The sequence below is a fragment of the Lissotriton helveticus genome, chromosome 9 (assembly GCF_964261635.1).
Source record: "Lissotriton helveticus chromosome 9, aLisHel1.1, whole genome shotgun sequence".
Classification (NCBI taxonomy): domain Eukaryota; kingdom Metazoa; phylum Chordata; class Amphibia; order Caudata; family Salamandridae; genus Lissotriton; species Lissotriton helveticus.
In genome coordinates this window covers 72,199,663-72,223,599 of record NC_136070.1, presented here as the reverse complement: position 1 = coordinate 72,223,599, position 23,937 = coordinate 72,199,663, and the positions used below count along the sequence as shown (strand labels likewise).

The 23,937-nt window shown below is 42.9% G+C and overlaps 1 protein-coding gene across 8 annotated transcripts in view; it reads right to left on the bottom strand.

The window, feature by feature from the left end:
- The window catches only part of RBM25 (RNA binding motif protein 25), a 333,704-nt gene that overhangs the window by 129,347 nt on the left and 180,420 nt on the right, over positions 1 to 23,937 (bottom strand). For 4 of the 8 annotated variants that reach the window (XM_078659495.1, XM_078659492.1, XM_078659499.1 and 1 more), the window contains 5 exons: positions 18,624 to 18,784; positions 17,813 to 18,013; positions 4,562 to 4,624; positions 4,152 to 4,235; positions 546 to 808 (listed from right to left, as the gene is read on the bottom strand). In XM_078659495.1, the coding sequence (XP_078515621.1) occupies positions 546 to 808; positions 4,152 to 4,235; positions 4,562 to 4,624; positions 17,813 to 18,013; positions 18,624 to 18,784 (772 nt within the window). The remainder of the gene's footprint in view (positions 1 to 545; positions 809 to 4,151; positions 4,236 to 4,561; positions 4,625 to 17,812; positions 18,014 to 18,623; positions 18,785 to 23,937) is intronic. The other 4 variants (XM_078659496.1, XM_078659493.1, XM_078659494.1 and 1 more) reach the window with 2 other exon arrangements.

The following is a 23,937-nucleotide window of genomic DNA, read 5'->3' as shown; positions in this document are numbered from 1 at the left end:
CGAGAACTGAGCCAAATTGAAGGTTTGCTGTGATATACAAATAGAAGGAACAGGGCTCAAACTAGTAACTCTTAAATCTTATATAACATTTTCATGGCCAGAGTACTGGAGAGCAATACTACACATGGACGAGAAGGCTAGTTCTCTCTGGTGAAAAAAAGGCATTTGAAAATACAGTGCATTTTTAAAGCAAATGCCAAGTTTTTACTGCAAGCTAATAGATTTTGCAAAACTGAAGAAAGCCAGGTGAATGGATAAAGATAAAAAAGCAAGCATAAACATACTAGCAACTGGAGGAACATAGGCAAAACAAGTTGCTACTGTTCTAATTATGTAATATACAGATAAAACAATGCTCTTCGTTCACTGCATACAAAATAAGGTTATCTGCCCTGAAAGGGGGGGATTAAAATTTAAAACATCTTACTGGCCAGGGTTCAATACATTTGACTACAATTCAAACCATATTCCTTCACATCAGATTGTTAAGCGTTATTCTTAAACATCTGAACACAATATACACAAACAAGGAAAAAAAGTATTACCGTGACCTGCTTCGATCGTTGCTTATTCCTCTAAGGCGATCTCGTTCCTTTTCACGCTCTCTCTCACGATCTCTATCTCTGTCTCTATCCCTGTCCCTATCTTTTGTCCGGTCCCGTTCTCTTTCACGCTCCTTCTCCTTTTCACGCTCCCTCTCTTTTTCCCGGTCTCGCTTTTCACGTTCACGCTCGCGTTCTCGTTCTCTTCTTTCTTTTTCAATCTCCTGTCTTTCTTTCTCCTTTTTGCCTTTTTCTTCCTCCAGTTTCTAAAAGGAGATAGAAAAGCTTTACAAGTTAATATCCTTCATATAAATGAGGACAGGACTCTCAAAAGTAAAGTGAAGCAAATTTGAAAAACTAATTTCATGCAAAAGAATAAATCTACATAGGCCCGCATTCTCCAACTCTGAAGCTTAAGGGAAAGTCAGGCAATGTGCTTATAGGCTGAATTTGCAGAGCTGCTGATGTAAGGGATATGCACATAATTAATAACTAACTACAAAGAAAGGCAGTGCGCCAATTGGGAAACAATCACAATTAACTTTAAGACAAAAATGTGAGATGTCCCAAATTGAAGGCATATCAACTGGATGCAAGTAAATACTACACATTATCGTTCCCTCTCAAGCAGGTCTCTGCCAACCAAGCACAAGCCAATAAAGGGACAAAATACTGTTCAAACTATTCAGAGTTACAATACATGTGATTTTAAAACAAGTGGAGACCATGATCAACTTCTCCACAGAGTACACAAATGGACAGTGAGTGCATAAACCACCAAAAGTAGGGAAGAAAACAGACTATACTTGTAGAGGTCTGACATCACATGTCAAAGAAGGACTAGTAATTTTACAATTTTCTGCCCAGTAGTACTTTTTCCTCTGCATGTGTACCAGGTTATGTTTAATACCTATCCCCACCATTCCTATAGGGCAACATACATAAGACTGACAAATCCAGCCTTGGAAGCAATTGTTTTGGTTTAACTTACTGATGCTGTGCTAGGACATGGACCGCCAACACTTGATTTACTTTACCTACAAGCTACGTTTCTGGGAGGAAGAGCAAGTACATTGTTCACAAAAAACAAATACCAAGCTGTAAGGCTCACAGATGACAATGCATCGCAAGATCCTACTGTTTGTACAAGCTGAGTAGAAAGACACGCTTACTCCCTTCAGCTTCATGTTTTACCACCACTGAAATGAAATTAAAAACTCAAATAACACAATGGAGCAGAATCACTTAAAACATCATTAACAACTGTAAGCATAATCTTACCTGCTGGCATTTCTTTTGCTGACGGAGGGACCAGAGGACTGATAACATTATAAAAGTAGAACTAAAACAATACATGAATGTGTCAAAGTATTTTGCTATACAGTCCTGTGACCTGAAGCAGCAGTGCTAGAGATATAGGAAATACATTTGATCCATTATGACCCACAACGCACCAGGTCACAGGGAAAACAAGATGGTTCAGCTCTCTAGTCTCATTGGTAAACGAATGCAGTGGGATTCAATTTAATGTTCAGAGACTAATGTTGATAACTGCTTTGGACTACTGACAACTATTTGGAGACCACCTTTAAGGACTTACCTTATATTCAGCACTCAATGGAAAGGCGCTCTTTCTAAAATGATCAATACTTACATAGTGTGTGCTCTTTTGGAAATGTCCATTACAAGACTCTTCAGTAAGCCATTAAATATTCACTTCACCCTCTCTTTTGGACATTGATTAACGTTGTCTGCACAACTTGCTAATGTGGGTTGAGCTTCAGGAAAAACTCATTTATTTCTAGAGACACAACTATCCCACATCTGTCGATCAGAATCAAAAGATGCATTGTGGGTGCCGAAGTAATTAGTAAAACATAAAAAACACTTTAGAGTACATTTAGACAAAAGGGAATATGAATGAATTAAAACAAATATGGAAAAAACAGGAAAGGAAGAAAAGTAATATAAATAGGGCTCACCTTTTCATTCTTCAGACTCATCCGCGCTGTAAATGGACACCCCCTAAAATAACGTTACCCTGAAGTTCTGCAAAGTGTCAATTTTATACATGTCTAACAAAACATGCAAAGGTTCACTGAGCTCCTTCACCCAACAATTGATGATCATAAGTGATCTCTATTTTTCCCCTCACACCACCAATCCCTTATTTTTATTTCCTACTTAAGGAAAAACAGGCCAAATTATAAATTTCCCCCTGGGGCCAAACTCTTAAAGGACAATGGCATATTCAGAGACCAGACAGCCAAATATAACGTTTTTCCCCCAGTGATCTGCAGGGGTGGAGCAAAGGAGTTTGTGGTAACGGTGTGTAAAAGGAGGGGGTAAATAACCCACAGCCCTTCAATACATAATTAACGCCTATCGAAGTGAAATCTAATATTCAGCTGGCTCCTTCTCATTTCTTCTGCTTTTACTTGAAAAATAGACCATAAAATAACAGAAGAAATGGTTTGGAACTGTATACTCCAATTCACAACAAAGGTTATACATTTAAAAAAAAGCAAAAATTCAACCATTCTGTGTCAAATATAATCAGATGTAGGGATATAGTTGTGAACATTTTTGTTCCTGAATCAATTACATTTAGAGAGTTAAAATTCATGCATAAAAGTAGTTTGGAACATGGGAAAGATAAATCGGTACCACATCTATGGTGTATTAATATTGTCAGGTCCATTCAAACAAATATTCATGCACATTAAAATGTCAACAATCTGAGATGAGGGTAGAAAAATGGCTTGTGAACGTGCCAAATGATGTTCTGCTCGCAGATTAAGCAGGCACTCCTTTTCTATGTTCAGATTCCACAAAATCGAAAAACTATCAAGTGATGACAATCTGAGCAAAGAAGAAATCCTGGGAACAGCAAGTGTTAACAGAACAACCAGTGTAGATGTGAAATCTGAGCAAGACAGGATTCACTGGACATAATTTCTGGGTTACTACAAAGCCAGTTACCCCTTTGCACATTTTCGAGGGGGTATCCAAAATAGAATAAAAAACAGAAACTCATACTTACATCCTACTCCATGCTATTTTCCAAGCTGAGAGTTTCATCTTGCATTAGTCACCATATGATCTCTATCATAATGGTGGGGTCAATGAATAGATTAGCTGAGGGAATTTACAATTCTTCCATGCATCTAAAATGTGGTACTTCTGGTAATCACTAACCCCACTAAATGTTTAGGCTACCCACCGTACTCTCCAAACAAAAGGTATGTGAATTTCAAAGTTATCATTTTTTGGGTATCTGCTGAGTGTATCCACCCTGAAGTTAACTTTTCAAATAGTCAAACCTTGTTTATGATTTACCCATAAATACAAAATGTATTCAGAAGTGTAAAGCTGAGAGCAGACAAAACTGACTCAGCAACAAGTGCTTGCATATAAGATGATGGATATCTTAAAGAGCCCCTGATCATGGTATCATGTGCACGGTTGCCAAATGTGCTGCTAGATGTATGCCTTTGATAAATAGCATTGTAAATTTTGTACTGGAGTGGAATTTAATCTATGGGGCGGGGGTTCTTTTCACTATCTGTGAAAATACTAAAACATTGATTTAATGAAAAGAAAGATTACCTTGTGGGTATCTCTGAATTTACTAATTTCCCGAGATATCAAGTCTCTTTTATCATCTTCCATTTCAATGGCATGTATGTCCTCCTACAAGAGAAGAGAAGACTTCAGGGAAAATGAAAATTTAATTTGTAGCTAGAAAAGAGACAAGTTAATACACGGTAGAATCATGTGGGGAAGTGACACCTATAAACCATAAAAATCCAGCTCAATATTTACAAATGTCATATCAACATTTTATTTACTTAGTCTAGCTAAGTTTTAAATGTGACAATATACAGTCAGGGAATTTGGTCACTTGTGCCAACAAATGCATAAAATTACATTTCAGCCCAAGGGCATCAAAATAACTAAATAAATGTAAGCAGTTTGGTTAAATGTTTTCTTAAAACAAAGCCTTATTAGTCTCAGACCTTAACTCCAAATGAAGAGCGTTCCAGAGGGACGGTCCTCACATCAGAAGAGATCTGCCTCTCCTGGAAAAAATAGAAATTCAGGAAGAGACAGTTTGTCAGAAGGTCTGAGACCAAAGCAGGGTTATAGTACTCCTCTGGTTACAGTTACAAAGTGTTCTAGGTCTAGCTAATTTACAAATTCAAATGAATAATCAAGGTGTGAGAAACAGTGCTGCTCTGAGGGTGCTAAGAGACCATCCATTTCATCCAAATATTCTGAACAACCTGTAAGCGAGCAAACTCAGTTTGAGGAAGGCAAAAATGATAGTAATCCCAAACAAGTAGTTCTGGGGCCTTCAACTGCAATCTCAAGCTGGCTTAAGTACTTATCTTCAGAAGAGACCAGAAGTTTAAAGCCCTAACCGTATAAATTTAACTGGATGCCTTAAAATGTAGGTTTAGGCCAAAAGCATAACCTATAAAACTGAAAACATTTGTGCCCTCCTCAAATCCTGGGTAAGTCACTAAACAGGAGAGAGCACAATGCGTTATAGCAAAATAGATATATGCATGGTGTAAAACACTGCTCATAACAGCCTTTTCTCACAGAAATGTATCCAACTGAGAACAGGTTGCTACACAACCTTGTACAGTTTACCAGGTTTATATGAACTCAACAGCAGAGAAATCTATCAGACCAGGCAGCATCTTCAGAACAAGCAGGCAAGCAGATTTTACAACTCCCTTTCTGCTGAAAGAATCTCTTTAGATTCCACAATGTTTGGCAGGAATCAGAGTGGAAACTTCGGTCAGAAAGGAACATGCTACTTACCAGTATGCATCTGTTCTTGGCATGTAGGGCTGCTAACATTCATATCTGTGCATAGATCGCCGCCTAGTGTTGGGTCCGGATGGTTGCACTTTGTTGTCTTGGAAGAGTCTTCGAAGTATCACGAGATAGGTGACTCCTCCCCTGGACTACAGTGCGCATGGGCATCTTCTCCCTCCTCAGATTGTTTTTCGCCATTGTGGCAGAGATGGAGATAGTAAAGTAAGAGATGGCCATGCCAGAGATAATGCTGCAGCTGCGACAGGCACCGGGGAGGAGGGCGGGCGATATGAATGTCAGCCTGGACATACTGAAGGAGGCTAAGCGACCTTCCACTAGGACTTCTTATGCTTACAAGTGGAAGAGGTTTTGCATCTGGTGCACGTCCAAGAACTATGACCCAACGACATGTAAGGAAGATGTCATCCTTCCATATCTTCTACATCTGGCGCAGTCTGGCCTTAATGTTCATTCCATTAAGGTTCATCTGGCTGTGCTGACTGCCTACAGGAAATGCCCTTCACAGACTTCCTTCTTTCAGATCCCTGTGATCAAAGACTTTTTGGAAGGCTTGAAGAAAGTGTTCCCTCCTGTCCGGCTTCCTTCGCCTTCATGGGAATTGAATGCGGTGCTGTCCAGAATGACGAAGGAGCCTTTTGAACCTATTCATAAGGCTGCGTTGCGGGCCCATTACATCGGCCCGCAGGGTGAGTGAGATTCAGGCGTTGTGTTGCCAAGAACCTTATACTGTATTTCATGCTGCTTATGCGTACTCACCCTAAATTTCTTCCAAAGGTTACATCTGATTTTCATGTTAACCAGACCATAACTTTACCTACGTTTTTTCAGAATCTTTCCTCTCCAGCGGAAAGGTCCCTGCATTCCCTGGATGTTAGGAGGGTGTTGAAATTTTATCTGGATAAAACCAAGGATATTCGTAGGTCAGACCAATTGTTTACCAATTATGGATCAGTCAGGACGGGTCTTGCTACCTCTAAACAGTCCATCTCTAGGTGGATTGTGTCTTGTATACAATTGTGTTACCAAAAAGCAAATAAGACCTTGGGGGGTAAACCTAAGGCTCATTCCACCAGGGGCAGAGCTGCCACGACTGCTTTGCTCTCTAATGTTCCAATTGCAGAAATCTGCAAGGCGGCCACTTGGAAGTCGGTCCATACCTTTGCTAAGCATTACTGTCTGGACACTGATGCCAGGGCGGATGCTCGGTTGGGCAGGCTTCGCTGCAAAATCTGTTCGCACAGTAGTGGTGTTTTTTCTTTTCTCCACCGCCGCTTTGGTGTGGGGATGGGCTTGCCATTCTATTCACTAGATTATGACTATACACAGAGATCCCCTACTACAGAAGGAGTAGTTTCTGTCCTGTAACTCCAGTTCTGTAGTAGGGGTATCTCTGTTATAGTCATAAGCGCCCGCCCTCCTCCCTGGTGGAGAGAGATATTCATGTAAGGAATGCTACAGGTCTGGCGTGTTGCGCCTTCAAAAAGAACTGAAAGTAAAAGGGACCTGCAGTGCATTCTGGGATACTGTGAAGTTCTGGAAAGTTCTCTTAAAGGCACAATATCCTGTTCTGAGCCTATGGGGCTTGTCTGTCCATGTCTTCCTCTCTATCATCCCAGAGAGGTTTTGCTGTTAAAGCAAGGGAAATCAGTTTGTGGATTTTTGGTGGAATTTCTAGTTGAAGTACTGGACAGTGTAGCCTGTGGATATAGGCTGCATTATCTGTCTTTAATTCTCTCTTAAGTGTCTGTGCAGTTCTGCATTTTTCGACACCCGTAAGAGAATATTTTTGATTTCTCCGGGGTCCACGCACATGGGCGGTACTATTCACTAGATTATGACTATACACAGAGATCCCCTACTACAGAGGTAGCATATTCCGTCGAAGGCATGTGGGCTGCTGAATTCATATCTGTGCATAGACTGTATAGCAGTATCTCCTCTAGCGGTGGTCACCTGTGCCAGCTGCAGCAGGTTGAAAAAGAGTTTTGAGGACAGCCTGGCCTACAGCAGCTTGCTGTTTTGCTTGCACGTCTACACAGTAGTGTTTTGTGAAAGTGTGTATGGTGGTCAATGTGGCTGCCTTACAGATGTCTTAAGAGGAATATTCCCTAGGAAAGCCATGGATGCCCCCATTTTCCTTGTAGTGTGCGCTCTTGGGGGACGGTTAAAGTGCGTTTTGCGTTTTGATAACATATTTGAATGCATTTAACTATCCATCTTTGATATGGCAATTCCTTTGTGTTGTGGTGCAAAAACAACAAATAGTTGTTTTGTCTTTCTAAATGATTTAGTTCTGTCCACATAATAAAGTAGAGCTCTTTTTACATCTAATGTGTGTAGGGCTCTCTCAGCTACTGACTGTGGATTTTGAAAGAATACTGGCAGTTCTATTGATTGATTAATATGGAAATTGGATACGACCTTAGGCATGAACTTAGGGTTTGCTCTAAGAACCACCCTGTTGGCATGTACTTGCATGAAAGGTTGTTGAATTGTTTGTGCTTGTAATCCGCTCACTCTTCTAAGTGAGTTAATGGCAACCAAGAATGCTACCTTCCACGTTAAGAATTGTAGTTTGCATGAGTGTAGAGGTTCGAAAGGAGGTCCCATAAGTCTGGTAAACACTCTATTTAGATTCCAGACTGGGGAAGGGGGGTGCCTTGGAGGCATTCCATGAAGGCTTTGATTGCTGGTACTTTAAACAGTGAAAGGTGTTGCCTGTTTTGAAGGTATGCTGCTATAGCAGCAAGGTGTAGACATAGCTAAGAGTATGCTAAGTTACATTTTTGTAGATGCAGCAGGTAACAATGTTTTGTATGGAAGCGGCTAATGGGTTGATTTGGTTATTGTTGCAGTAAAAAACAAATCTCTTCCATTTAGCTGCATAGCACACTCGGGAGTGGGTCGTCTTGCCTCCCTAATGATGTTCATGCAGTCTGGGGGCAAGTTCAGGTGTCCTAACTCTAAGACTTCAGGAGCCAGATCGCTAGGTTCATCTGATTGAGATCTGGGTGTCTGATTTCTCCATGGTTCTGAGTTAGAAGATGGGGTGCAAGGCACAGTCTTTGATGAGGAACTACTGAGAGTTCCTCGAACGTTGTGTACCAAGGTTGTCTTGCCCATGTGGGAGCAACTAGGATTAGTGTGAGTGAGTGTTGCCGCAGTTTGCGTGCCACCAGCGGAGCTGGGGGAAAAGCGTACGCAAATCTGCCTGACCAGTTCATCTATATCGCATTGCCCTGTGACAATGTATGTGGGAACCTGGCGGCAAAGTACTGGCATTTGGAGTTTTCTTTTGTGGCAAAGAGGTCTATGTCTGGGTGACCCCACTGTTCAGACCCTCCAGCTTATCGCGATTTTGCGATTCACGAACAAATCGCAAAATCAGGGGACTAGCGCGATGGCCGCGATATTTACATTTGTGGCCGCGATATTTACAAAAAAAGTTAAAGTTTCTACCGGGAGACAGCAAAACACATACATCTTCATGTATTGGCTGTGCGCGCACACACGTCATTCCGTGCTGCCGTCCAATATCTGCTTCCTCCTGGCCAAGCTGTGAAAGGCGATCAAGCAGAACAATACGTGTACAGCTTTCACAATCTTTTTTTCTCAGAACAAGCCTGCAGAAAATCGGAGCCTTGATCAGCAGCAATTGAGCAAAAAAAGAACCACCCGTTAGGTTCCCGGATATTTTCTTCAGGCGTCCACAGCCTCTTGGATGTTTTTGAAGTTGCAGCAGTTTGAATTCTAAGCTGCCCTACAAAAGCATCTGGCTACACAGGGTTTTGAATCATTTGGTTGTTTTACCTGCTTTGTTGTAACGGCACGTGCTGTTTTGCCAACATATCTTCCACAAAGATATTTCGAGGCATGAGCTGCTGCGCAACTGTTGTGTTAAGAGAGGTATTTTATTTTGAAAGCTTCAATGCGGTCTATTAAATTAGAATTAATCTTACTAAAGATCCGATGATGAACAGGGGCGAATCTGGGAATATGCTAATGGTTTCCATTAAAATCGGATTTCATTTATTAGTTTTGTAAGCGAGTGCACTACATGAAAATCTTAAACTTGTGCAGTTCACTAATTGTGTGCTTATAAATGCTGTCATTTGTATCCTGTAAATATATTGAATAGACACAGGAATGTATGCACACAGATAAATTCACCAAAAATGCCCTTGAAATTTCATGCAAGCCAACAAACATACAGTAACTTTTAAATATGCACACACATACAGACAAAAATGGATCGATTTGAAAAAGAAAGAAACATTTCGGCTGCCACGTTCCCAGGCTTATCCAGGCACCGTTTGGATATAATAGAACATGCAGTGGAGACTGCATCCCTTATACCGTAGTGTGGAACCGGGGTGAACCCCCCCCATGACTAAGCAATAAATAGATTCCATCCATGAAGAGTACTGTAGGAACCCACACACTTCAGTGCCCCCCATCACAAATATAAGATGCCAGAAAAACCCTAGTATGCAGCTGGTTGATTCCGTGCATGGTAGACTGAGAAACCCAGCCTTTAAAACCGACCTGGACTAGTGGACGTTTTTATTATAGATACATACTTGTAAAACTATGGCCTTTAGCAACAATGTTTGGAAAATTGTGCTGTAAAACGAATTGTCTGGCTACATTTAACAATGGTAGAGGACACCCATTCCTCTACTGCATCCCAGAATGAGGTTGAGCTGTTTAGTGGCACTCACCTGTGCTGTGGGGCCTGGTATCTAAACATTTTCAAGAGTTGCTCGTAGCACCGATCTCAGCCCTGTGAAGAGGAGACTGAGCTCACCTGAGTTGTGGCTATCACTCACTCTGGCTCTGAGGCAAACACTCCTCTTGGCTCACAGGTGTAGCACATTTTTTTTGGGCACAGGAGGTAGAGGTGCCCCGGCAGGTGTGCATACATGGGTGCTAGAACACCCGAGGGAGAAATAGGGCCCCTTTCACGAGACGCAGATAGAAAACTTTAAATATGCCTATTTCACAGTGGAGTACTCCGGTAAATCAGTTTAAATTGATTTAACGCTGAAAAGGAATGATTATGAGTAAAATAAAGTGCCGCAATAATGCCGCTAAATTTCCATTTTTGTGCCGCTAAATTTCCTTTTTTGTGCCGCTAAATTTGCAAATCTATGCTGCAAAGTCCTGGGGGGTCTGACTGTTCGAAGAATGGCTGGAGAACTTGGGGGTGAATCTCCCATTCGTGTAGTTGTTGGCTGTGCCTGCTGAGCAGGTCCGCTATCTGATTGTCCTTCCCTGGAAGGTGTTCTGCTAGGAGAAAAATGTTTTTGGGAATCGCCCACTTCCATATGCTGTGTGCCAGGTGGGACAGCTGTGGAGAGTGCGTTCCTCCCTGTTTCTGGATATACAACATTACGGTCATGTTGTCCGTCCGGAACAGTCTTGCTGTACAAGTATTTCTGGAATGCTTTCAGGGCTAGGAATATCGCTAGCAACTCTAGTTGGTTGAAATGCAGTTTCTTTTGTTTGGTTGTCCAGAGCCCTTGCACTGTGTATTGAAGGAGATGGGCTCCCCAGGCTGTCAGTGATGCGTCCGCTATTAGTACTAGTTGTGGAACCGGCTCTTGGAACAGTCGCCCATTGGAAAGGTTTCGTGGGTTCCACCACTGCAGAGAGTTGTGAGCGCGACTGTCTACCAACACTAGGTCTTTTAGTTGTCCTCGAGCCTGGTTCCATTGCCGTGCTAGGGAGTCTTGTAATGGACGCATTTGAAGTCTGGCATGAGGGAAAATGACTATGCAGGAGGCCATCATGCCTATGAGCTGCATAAAGACGAGCTGGCAGAGAGTGTTGTGGCAGAAATTTGCGAATGAGTATCTGCATGCTGGCTATCCTCGTTGAGTTCGGGTATGCCTTTGCCACGGAGGTGTCCATAGTGGCTCCCAGATATTGTTGTGCGTGGGATGGTTGCAGATGCGATTTTGGGTAGTTTATCGAAAAACGTAGGCTGTGTAGCAACTGAAGTGTTTGAGACGTGTGTGTCGCACACTGTTGGTATGATTTTGCTTTTATTAGCCAATCGTCTAGATAAGGGTACACATGGATGTGTTGCCTTCTGAGATGTGCTGCCACTGTCGCTAAGCATTTTGTAAACACTCTTGGAGCCGTGGTAACCCCGAAGGGCAAAACCTTGAATTGGTAGTGTTGTCCTTTTATTGTGAACCTGAGATATTTTCTGTGGGCTGGATGGATAGGTATGTGAAAATACGCATCCTTGAGGTCCAGTGTTGCTAGGAAGTCTCCTTGTTGTAGCAACGGGAGCACTTGCTGTAGTGTGATCATATGGAAGTGCTCCGACAGTATGTATTGATTTAGGGGTCTGAGGTCCAATATTGGCCTGAGGGAACCGTCCTTTTTGGGAATAAGGAAGTATAGGGAGTATACTCCTGTCCCTTGCTGGTGGAAAGGGACTGGCTCTATGGCCCCCTTTTCCAGCATGCATTTCACCTCTTGTTGGAGCAGGGTGATGGGTTCTGTGGACATAGGACGGTGTCTGGGTGGCATGTTTGGAGGTGTAGAAGTGAATTCTAGGCAATAACCATACTGGATAATTTCTCTCACCCACCTGTCCGTGGTAATTGCGTGCCAGACAAGTAGGAACTGTTGGAGTCTGCCTCCGACCGGTCTTAGGTGGTCTGGAGGTAGCGTGATGAAGTCACAGTTTTGTGGCAGTGGAGGCTCTGGTGTTATTGCCTCCACATCCTCTTCCCTTATTATTGTTGCCCCTATAACCTCCTCTGTTTGAGTTTTTGTTGAAGGAACCTTGTATGTTGCTTTTGATTGAAGATGTCTGCGAGGTATTTCCTCGTGTAGTTGCGCTGTATGAGGAGCGTTGAAAGGAGCCTCTATGTTGCTGAAATTGTAATGCCCCCATTGATTTGGCGGTTTCTGTGTCTTTTTTCATTTTATCCAAAATGGTGTCGACAGCAGGCCCAAACAGAAAGTCCCGATTGACTGGCTGGTTAAGAATGGTGGACTGCACCTCATTCTTAAAACCGGAAATGCGCAGTCATGCATGTCTGCGTAGTAAGAAGCTAGTGTTAATTGACCTGGCTGCGGTGTCTGCTGCGTCAAGCGCACATTTGATGGAGGTGTTTGTAATGAATTTTCTCTCCTGTATGAGGTCATCAGCTTGTGCTTTAAAAGGCTCAGGTAGGTGTTGCATTAGGCTTTCGAGCTGGTCATAATGCGCCCTGTCGCAACGAGCCAGTAGGGCTTGTGTATTAGCAATCCTCCATGAGTTGGAGGCTTGTGCTGCTACCCTTTTACCTGATGCCTCTAGTATCTTTGATTCTTTATCGGGGGGAGGTGCTTCCTCCGTTGTTTGGGAGTTGGCCCTTTTACGTGCCTTAGCCACTACCAGTGAGTCTAATGGTAACTGCCCTCTGATGTAGGTAGGGTCTGTAGGGGACCTGGCTGTATCCTTAAATATGTCAGGTGCATGTTTTAGCACTCCCTTTAACATAGGAAGTGTTCAGACATTCTTTTCTGAAGTAGGGAACGTGTCAAATAAGAAGTCTTCCTCGACAGGGTCATTATGCATGTCTACGTTGTGGTACTGTGCTGCCCTGTCTACGAGTTGGTTGAAGACAACTGTGTCATCACTAGGTGACGGCTTAGTTGGATAAGAGGGTACATCAGGGATGGGATGGGTGTTGTAAGGGTCTGTTGGCTCCTCCCATGGTTCCTCTTGTGGTAGAGGATCTTGTGGGAAATCATAGTAAGGCTGTGGATCTTCTCCTATGTTCCCCACATTGTCCCCGTGGTGAGAAGGAGAGTAAGGAGTGTAAGGAGCAAAAGGTGTAATAGGCATGATAGGATGGAAAGGGATGAAGGGTCTAGAGGGAGAAGTCCCAAAGTTCTTTTTTTATAATGGAATAGGGGAATGAGAGCCAGTGTCCAATGGCCTCTTCTTCCTGTGCAGGATGGTAACTTTACCAGTCTCTGGATTAATATATATTTTTGCTTGGTCGTCTGATGGATCTGGATGGAAGAGTTCTTACTCTACAGTCCTAGGGTGAGTGTTAGACTCTTTTGGGTCGGTAACACCTGCTTTTTCGACGACTTTTGGTGTCTTATTGCTTTTCTTGGTCTCGGGCCCTTTTTTCGAGTCGAGTGATTTGGGGGTCGACCGGATCTTTCGGCTCGACACGTTTCTTGTGCTCGACAGGCTTTTTTGGGTGACTGTCCTTTTCCGAGTCGATGGTCTTTCTTGGATCGACTGGTGTCTTCGGAGCACTTATTTTTGGGTCGATGGCCTTCTCTGGCCGTGCTACGGGCTTCGGTACAGCACCCTTCTTGTCGGCGACATCCATCACCACCCCCTTTTGTACCACTTTTGGCCGCCATAAGTGTGGCAGGGTATGCTCAGACGCGAGTCCCTTGCTCACTTTGCCACTGGATTCAAGCAAGCCAGGCTGAAGACGGCTGGAATGCCAGAAACCGGTCCTCGGAAGCTTGTTTCCGGTCCAGGGAAGACATGGCTTGACAGTTCGGGCTGGACTGTTCCCATGAGGCACAGGGTCAGACTGATTTGCATATAGCCATGTCTGAACTGGGGTGGCAGAGTGGGCTAAAGAACGGTGATGGATTAAACCCAGATCTTTTGACTGGGTGTGAGTGTTTGATTGATTCAGATGCTCTGTCCTTCACCACCCCCTTTTGTACTGCTTTTGGCCGCCATAAGTGTGGCAGGGTATGCTCAGACGTGAGTCCCTTGCTCACTTTGCCACTGGATTCAAGCAAGCCAGGCTGAAGACGGCTGGAATGCCAGAAACCGGTCCTCGGAAGCTTGTTTCCGGTCCAGGGAAGACATGGCTTGACAGTTCGGGCTGGACTGTTCCCATGAGGCACAGGGTCAGACTGATTTGCATATAGCCATGTCTGAACTGGGGTGGCAGAGTGGGCTAAAGAACGGTGATGGATTAAACCCAGATCTTTTGACTGGGTGTGAGTGTTTGATTGATTCAGATGCTCCGTCCATCACCACCCCCTTTTGTACCACGGGCTTCGGTACAGCGCCCTTCTTGTCGGCGACCTTTGCCGGGTCGTCTGTATTCAGTACAGCAGGCTTGTTCGGGTCGGCGACCTTTTTTGGTTCGGCGCCCTTCGGCTGTGTGTGCTTGTTTGGTTCGACTACCCTTTTGGGGTCGACGCTTTTTGGCTGAGTGGCCTTTTTATGGTCGACGACCTTTTTTGGCTCTGGAACCTTCTTCGGGATGATGGTACTTGGCCCTGGGATCTCTGAAGGTTTCGATTTCGTAGCCGAGCCGGATGGCGGGGTTGGCGAGACTTTTTTCTGATCTTGGCTAAGGCCTTTTGGTGATGCCTTGACCGGATCCTTCGGTAACGGGCTAATTGGTGTGGGTGGCAGTGTACTCACGATTTTCCCCGGTGGGATCTCTTCATCGGAGTCTGAGTAGTCCTCGACGGTGACGATCTCTAGGTCCAAATCTGGAGCTTCCGGTAGTTCTTGGTCATCATCGAAGATGTTGTCCGGTTCCGGTGCCTGTCGCTGCATTTCTTGCCTAGCGGCCCGTCGGATCCATATGGTTCTTCGACCGAAATTGGGCGCAGGCCGGGCAGGTTTCTTCCCTATGGTCTGGGGAAAGGCACTTGTTGCATACTGAGAGTTTGTCAGTATCAGGGAACTTGGAGTGGCATTGTGGGCACCTTTTGAACGGGCTTCTTTCCATCGACGGCAGGCTCACGTGGCGTCGAAAAGGCCCAAAGGCCCGCGTCAACGACCGAGTCGAGATGGAAAGCTTGATCGAGTAGAGAGGTACCGAACGAGAACAATACCGTCAAAGTCGAAGGCCTTTTGGCCTTTAGAAAAGTTTTGTTTCGATTCCGAAGTTGGAGTATAGGAGTAACATCCGAACCCAATGGCGGAAAAAAACAATCTGAGGATGGAGAAGATGCCCATGCGCACTGTAGTCCATGGGAGGAGTCCCCTATCGCGTGATACTTCGAAGACTCTTCCAGGACAACAAAGTGCAATCATCCAGACCCAACACTAGGCGGCGATCTATGCACAGATATGAATTCAGCAGCCCACATGCCTCGAACAACCTGCGCCAGAAACTTGTTTTTGATCTCAAATAAGCAGGGCCACTGGAATTCTGAGATTCTACTGCCGCAGTGATTTTTTCAATTAGAGATTTGCCGCATTTGACACATAGGATTGCAGCTCATGGGATTGCAACTCAACGGCTTCTGAGGACACCTTCTTACGGTCAGACTCTGAATACGGCTACCCAAGCCTGAAGCTATAGGAGTGCTTTACATGAGCACCAGTTACATTACATAAGGACACATTCATTTTTGTTGACAGGGAGATTAAGTGATTTGCCTTCCTATTACCTTCATCTTCAGAAAATCCCACACTGCATATAGGGCACAATTTTTCTCATGTATCCATTTTCGCCCATTTTTCTCCATACAGACAAGATTTTTTAGTTAAACAACTTTTCGTCTCTATAGAAGCATAAATCCAATTGTCATTAACGACACTTAAAGCTAGGGCAAAAATGTAACTATGTGCTCTAAAAGCAAAATGGACACTGCCTGAACCAGTGGAAGACCTTCGATCAAAAATCTGTCTCCTCTTTCCTGATTGACTTGATAACGCTAGGTCCTAAAAGTTGCAGCTGACGTCCAAAAGTTTTTTTTAAAGAAATACAAATTCCAGGGCCCCCACTTGATGGAAGAATAATGGCCATCAAGTGAATTTAGAAAAGATCTTGCACAACACAAAACCTAGTAGTTCGGAGACAAGTGGTTATGATCCATGATATTACCACCATCTTTGGGGTACATTCCATCACCTGTATGTGAACATTCAAGGTGAATGCTATATAGAAGGGCTGACTGGAGAATACGTGACCTTCTCTCTGAAGAGGGTGACTCATGGACAGAAGTGTGCTCTGTCCAGTGCATTTTTTACAAGTTTGTTTACTCCTCTCTAACTAGTAACTTAATCAGACGTCCCCAGGGACCTCTGATCACACTTGTGCTGCCTCTAGCACAGAGTCAGAGGAACATGGTCTTGACGATAGTACACAAATCAGAATTACACTAGTTAACTTTAACAAAACAAAGGATGCAAAGTTTATTCTGGTACGCTCCTGCAAATGGGTGGTTACACAAGCACATTTGAAAGCAAGAGTATTACTGCACAAGTTAATCAAGATACAAAAGGAGATATATATATATATATATATATATATATATATCCATACATATATCCATACATATATACTTTTTTTTTTAAGGGGCCCCAGAAAGGAACTCTGGCTTGCTATTCACAGAGACAGCTTTAACAAAAGAAAGCAAGTGTAGGACATCTGTTAGTATGAAAATAAGAAACATTCTAATGAACAGCTACTAAAAAACTTTTATAGTTGTTTATTAGATCGTAACTTGCACAGCACCATACCGATGTACGTATCGTACTGCACGCTATTGTTTTTTTAATATCCATCTTTGTGGCTGATAGTCACAGTGTGAGAATATAAAAGTTAGGTTAATAGCATAGTAGAGAACAGTGAATAAACACCACAAAAAAAAAGAAATATATATATTTTATATATACACGCACACAAATCATTGGAGGAATTTTCAATTAAGTCTGCAAAGGATTATACAGTATATCATCGGACAACAAAGACAATTGACTTATTTTGGATTTAGTCTCTCAAAGGTCAAGCATATGATAATGTGAATTCAAAATAACAAGCATAGGTTAAACAGTAGCATAATGGAAAAATAGATGGCTGGTTAATTACATGAAATCTAATAGTTATTTGAAGCATGTGTTGGTAATGACTTGCAATTCAAATCTGACCGCATGCAATTTTGCTTTTTGTTTTTTAATCTAGAAACTTCAGGGACCATCCTTGCAGGGAATTTTAATTACCGGTTACTGATTTATACGTAAAAGACAGCTGAAAAGCTAGACTTGAAACATGAAGATACCCCTGGGGAAGAAAGGTTCCCTGCTCCAAAAAGCAATCCTTCACAGTTAAATGATTTCGGCAAACTCTGGCTTCTACAAAAAGCAAACACTTGCTTTAAGTGTGCTTGTGGCAAGCTAAGAATCATTGTGCAAAACACCTGCATGTAGGAGCTAAAAGTCGTCCTCTTCGACATTCCATGTAGCAGCAATTTACTGCAGCTTCACAAGGTATATATGTGGATGATTTATATAACATCTGAAAGGAGGAACCCAATACCCACAAATTGCAGGTGTCATGAACAACATTTCTACACATTAGTGCTGGATTAGCTATAGTTAACTGAATGCAAAGGCTTCATGGCACTAGCATTTAATGAACTCGTTTTAGGACATGCAATGGTAATATAATAAAAATCAGACTAACTGTGACACCACCACCGGAGTCTTCCTTTTTCTCTTTTAGCTTCTTCTTCCTTGGCTGGGAATCAGAATCCTGAGAGGGAGCATTCAACTCACTCGAATAATCCCGTATTAACACTTCTATTGTTTGTTTAATTTGTTGATCTAGCTTCACTGTTTCATCATCCAAGTCCTCATCATCTGTTGTAGATTCTGGTTTGACATTCTAAAGAAAAATGTGCAACAGGTGAACAAAATAATATTGGAATGCTAGCTATTGAGATGATACAGTGCAGTAATGTAGTCCTCATTTAGAATGCCAAATAGAGACCTGTTTAATTTACATTAATATTTGACACCAATAAAACTGGAGAACAGTTGTAAGGTGTAACAAAACGAATCCTCTCAACATCTGGTTGGATCACAGAGTGTCCATGAAGTGCTAAATATGAAACAAACGCTTTGCTCCATGAAAATGTGAAACAAATGTGCCTTTATGAGCAGTCGTTCCCTAGAAAACGCTAAACAAGCCGTCTACGTCAGTTGTACAGCCCCCATACAGAATTGCTACTGACCATCTAGATGTTAGCATCTCCTCAGTTAAAACAAAATCCATACTTCAGAACAATTCTACTTAAACACTGAAGCCATGAAATCTAAAAGTGCTATGCGGTTTGAAAATGCCCTGCCTAAAACAGTACCCTAATTTAAAAACTACAGCCCTCTTATACAATATCTGCATGTTATAATTCATCATAAATCATGTAAATTGCCAGACTAGTAAATAGTCAATTAAACTGCTGAATAATTTAAACCACCAAACTTGGGTTGCTTACTCCATTAGAGGCCCTTTTCTTTGCTTTCCACTCGTCCAGTTGTGCCTTTGTCTTTGCATCCACTTTTACTAGAAGTTTTTTCTCTCCAATTTGAAGGTCATGAAGCAAACGTAAAGCACGTAGAGTAGATTCAGGTTCCTTGTATTCACAAAATCCGAAAGCTAAAAGTTAAAGATTAGGAGGTTACTGGTGTAGTGCAGAACACCTCTGATACATTACATTCAAATCAACGAGGCCTGACGTTTCAGTTTATATTCAGGTGAAATAGTAGCAATTAAACATACATACAAATATGCTATCAATTATTCTAGTTTGTTTGAAGCCAGCTTTGTGAAACTAATACACAAAGTATTAGGAAATTCATCCCATGATCTTGAGAGCAGTACAAGTATAAGACAAAATCACATGTGGACAATTATGGAAACAAAATAAGAATGGCAATTTACTCCATGTAGCTCATATACTCAGAAATACTTACCAACTTAGAGGACAGTGCTACTGTAGTATATACCTGGACTCCAAAGGACTAATGTGTCCTAATTGCCATACAGCTCATTTACAGTCAATTCATACAGTGACACGGTACAATAAAAGCATTTAGTCTGATCTGTGAGAAAAACATGTAGCTTTGTCTTGGTTGAGACCTCGCTCTACACGTCCAAGCGTAATGATCCAGCTTGTTTCCAGTCCGCATAAAGCTAGGACTCTTTTGCCACCTCAGGGATTGGGCTTCAACACTGCAATATGAAATCTCAAACTCAATGTCTCGGGTCAAGGCACGTTGGGTGTTCTAGTGGATTGCTAAGGGATAGTTCTAGTCTCTATTTCTTACTGCACTAATATGTTCTTGTACACTCGATTCAATGGCCTAATGGTATTCCCTATGTGTATATGGTGACATTCAGAAAGAATGCATAAGACTACACATTTTTTCTGATGCAATTTAATAAATGTTCTAAATAGCACTTCTACTTGTGTGATATTGGAAAGTGCATTGTCCTGTGTGAACTGCCATACACTGTAAAGTCTGCACTCATGAGGTCTAGGCAGCTACGTCTGTCCAGTGGGAGTCAAGTGGAAGTCTATTAAACTGTGACAAAGTAGGTTATGTACTGTTTTTTCTATACTATGTGTCACAACTGGGTTTAATGTTTGAGATAGCACTGTTCATCTTAAGTACATGCCAAGGTCTATACAGAATTCTATAAAAAGAAACTCAGACAGCTGTATGGTGTGAAGAACCAAAATAGTCTAGACACGTTTGCTTCTTTTAAGTAGTAGTGTCATTTTGTCCTAATTTTTTTTAATTTGAACTGACTTCGCAGGGATAGCCTCTTGCTAGACATCTTTTCAAGTACTTTAAGTTCTTTACAGAACTGATCCTCACGACACTTATGTCTGAGACGTGTCATTTCTCCAAAAGGCATAGCCCATATCGGAGATTTGCGATGTGCACTAATGGCATATAGGATTGAGTTAAATGCAGTAGTTTAGACTCAATATTTTTCCTTTCCACATATAGAACAACATTCAAATATTCTGCGTTTTGCAACAGAACTGAGGAAAAAGATGTAAGTATTTGTGATAAGATAGTGGATGAATCTCAATAACGGATCAGTATCACCAGTCCCGATCAAAAATGCATCAATAAATCTGCCCCAATACAGTATAAGTTCCAAGAGTTCTGGTGGTGAACCATTTGCCATCTTGCATAAAGGCACGATTATCCAATATTAAAGTAGTCATGTTAACCAGCATGTTCGTATGTGCTAACTGTTTAGCATCTGGGGAAGATAAGAACTATTGTATAGCTAGAAGCCCCTTGCCTTTGGGGATACAAGTATTCAGTAAACAAACGTTGAACGTAACAAAAGTGCATTCATCTGCTTAAATGACATCAACTAATTTGTGAAGGAGATCATTGGTGTAATGAATGTATGCTGGGAGAATATTTACATATGGTTGTAGATAAGTATTTAGGGATTGATAAGCGTTCCATTGAAGAACTGATGCCTGAAATAAATAATTGATCTCCCAGGAAAGTGAGGGACCTTGGTTGTGAATTCTTTTTTGGGAGAATGTATACAAACATTTACTGGCAGGAGTCACCTGTTGACATGACTGTTGTGGTTTTACCCATTAGTTAAAACCGACTCAACTCCTTCACGCCATGATTATGTCCAATCAGGATGAAACATTAGTCGGCTGCTCAACTTTCTCATATATATATATCGTACCAACTGGAGCCATCATGACTACCTTTGAGCAACAATAAATGTAAGATACTCAATTACAAGCCAAAGACGACACTTTATTAACTTTTGCAACTACTTTCAAATTGATTCTGGTGTGTGCTTTAAACTTTTTTTGTGCATCTGATTGCAAAGGGATTCCAACTCCACACAACACCCCTGTAAGTAAGGTGTTGGAAGTACCATATTTTTGTTCATATAAATATGTGGGTCTATTATACTGCTTATTCATACTGCCACATAATTGTAGATCTTTGTGCATCCACAAGTCAGTGCTACCATTGTAACAGCAACCCATATCACACAAGGAAACGAAAACATTACAGCAACTCCTATTGGAGTGTGTGCACTATATATTCTTTCCACACAGACAAGCATCCACTATAGGATCACTGCAAAACCAAAGGTAAATTAGGGACTGCTGTTCCAGGAATCGGTTTCATTAGCATGTTCTAAAGTAATGGCTCTGAAGTGGAAAGAGACTAGTCACCCATTTTGAAATCTTCAAATAAAATAGAAATTAATATGCTACTTACCAGTATGCATCTGTTCTTGGCATGTAGGGCTGCTAACATTCATATCTTAGCATTAGATCGCCGCCTAGTGTTGGGTCCGGATGATCGCACATTGTTGTCCTGGAAGAGTCTTCGAAGTATCCTGAGATAGGTGGCTCCTCCCCTGGACTACAGTGCGCATGGGCATCGGCTCCATCCCCAGATTGTTTTTCGCCATTGTGGCAGAAGATGGAGTGAAAAGTGTAAAGGATGTCCATGCTAATGATTGAATACAATAGTATATCTGCAGCTGCGACAGGCACCGGGGAGGAGGGTGGGCGATATGAATGTTAGCAGCCCTACATGCCAAGAACAGATGCATACTGGTAAGTAGCATATTCAGTTCGAGGCATGTGGGCTGCTAAATTCATATCTTAGCATAGAATACATAGCAGTCCCTCCATCAGCGGCGGTTGCCCGTGCCAGCTGCAGAAACCTGAAAAAGTGTTTTGAGAACAGCCTGTCCTACAGCAGCTTGCTGCTTGGAATGCACATCAACACAGTAGTGTTTTGTAAAGGTATGTGGTGTAACCCACGTGGCTGCTCTGCAAATGTCCTCTAAAGGAATGTTCCCTAGGAAAGCCATGGATGCCCCCAATTTGCTCGTGGAGTGCGCCCTTGGGGGTATTGTTAAAGTGCGCTTGGCCTTTTGATAACAGATTTGGATGCACTTAACAATCCACCTGGCTATTCCTGCTTTGGAAATAGGGTTGCCTTTGTGTTGTGGTGCGAAGGCAACAAAAAGTTGTTTTGTCTTTCTAAAGGGTTGTGTCCTGTCTATGTAGTACATCAGCGCCCTCCGTACATCTAAGGTATGGAGCATTCTTTCCGCCACCGTTTGTGGGTTTTGAAAGAATGCAGGCAAGTCAATAGTTTGGTTGAGATGAAACTGTGACACCACCTTCGGAAGGAATTTGGGGTTAGTGCGTAGCACTACCCTATTTGGATGAATCTGAATGAATGGCTCTTGGATTGTGAGCGCTTGTAGCTCACTAACCCTCCGCAGTGACGTAATAGCTATTAGGAAAGCTACTTTCCACGTTAGGAACTGGAGTTCACACGAGTGCAGAGGCTCGAAAGGTGGTCCCATCAGTCTGGTGAGTACCACATTGAGGTTCCACACCGGAGCTGGCGGTGTTCTTGGGGGAATGACTCGTTTCAGACCTTCAAGGAAGGCCTTAATGGCAGGCACTCTGAAGACAGAGAGATGTTGCCTGTTCTGAAGATAAGCTGCTATGGCGGACAGATGTATCCGAATGGAAGTATAGGCTAGATTGCACTTGTACAGATGTAACAGATAGCAAATGATGTTAGGGATAGACGCGTCTAGCGGGTTGATGTCATTGGCTGTACAGTAAATGACAAAACGCTTCCATTTCGCAGCATAGCATGCTCTGGTGGTAGGTTTCCTCGCCTCTTTAATGATGTTCATGCATTCTGGAGGCAGGTTAAGGTATCCAAACTCTAGGACTTCAGGAGCCAGATCGCCAGGTTGAGCTGTTGCGGATCTGGATGCTGAATTTCTCCATGGTTCTGCGTCAAAAGTCTGGGCGTGAGGCGCAGTCTTTGATGCGGCACCACTGAGAGTTCGAGGAACGTGGTGTACCATGCTTGGCGCGCCCACGTTGGAGCAACCAGGATGAGAGTCATCGCGTGCTGCCTTAGCTTTCTTGCCACCAGCGGTATCAGAGGGGCTGGTGGAAAAGCGTACGCAAATTTGCCTGACCAGTTCATCCATATCGCATTCCCCTGCGACTGTGGGTGAGGGAACCTGGCGGCAAAGTGTTGGCATTTTGCGTTTTCTTTTGTGGCAAACAGGTCTATCTCCGGATGACCCCACTGCTGGAAGTACGGGTGGAGTACAGATGGGTGTAACTCCCACTCGTGCATTTGATGGCTGTATCTGCTGAGCAGATCCGCCATCTGATTGTCCTTTCCCGGGAGGTGTTCTGCCATGAGAAAAATGTTCCTTTGAATGGCCCACTTCCACATGCTCTGAGCCAGATGAGACCGCTGTGGCGAGTGGGTGCCCCCCAGCTTTTGAATGTAGTACATCGCGGTCATGTTGTCCGTCCGGACTAACACTACCTTGTTGGTCAGATGTACAATGAAGGACTTGATCGCCATGAAGATTGCCATCAGTTCCAGATAGTTGATGTGCATCTTCTGTTGCTGCGTCGTCCATAGTCCCTGCACTGTGTAAGTGAGCAGATGAGCTCCCCATCCCTGGAGAGATGCGTCCGTCGTCAGGATAATCTGTGGCACTGGCTCCTGGAACAGTCGGCCCTTGCAAAGGTTGTGTGGAGTCCACCAATGCAGAGAGTCGTATGCCCGACTGGTAACCAACACTAGGTCTGTTAAATTCCCCTGAGCCTGTGTCCACTGATTTGCTAAGCACTCCTGGAGGGGGCGCATATGTAACCGTGCGTGAGGGACTATGAAGATGCAGGAGGCCATCATGCCTATCAACTGCATGAACACTCTCGCTGGAAGAGAGTGTCGTGGTCT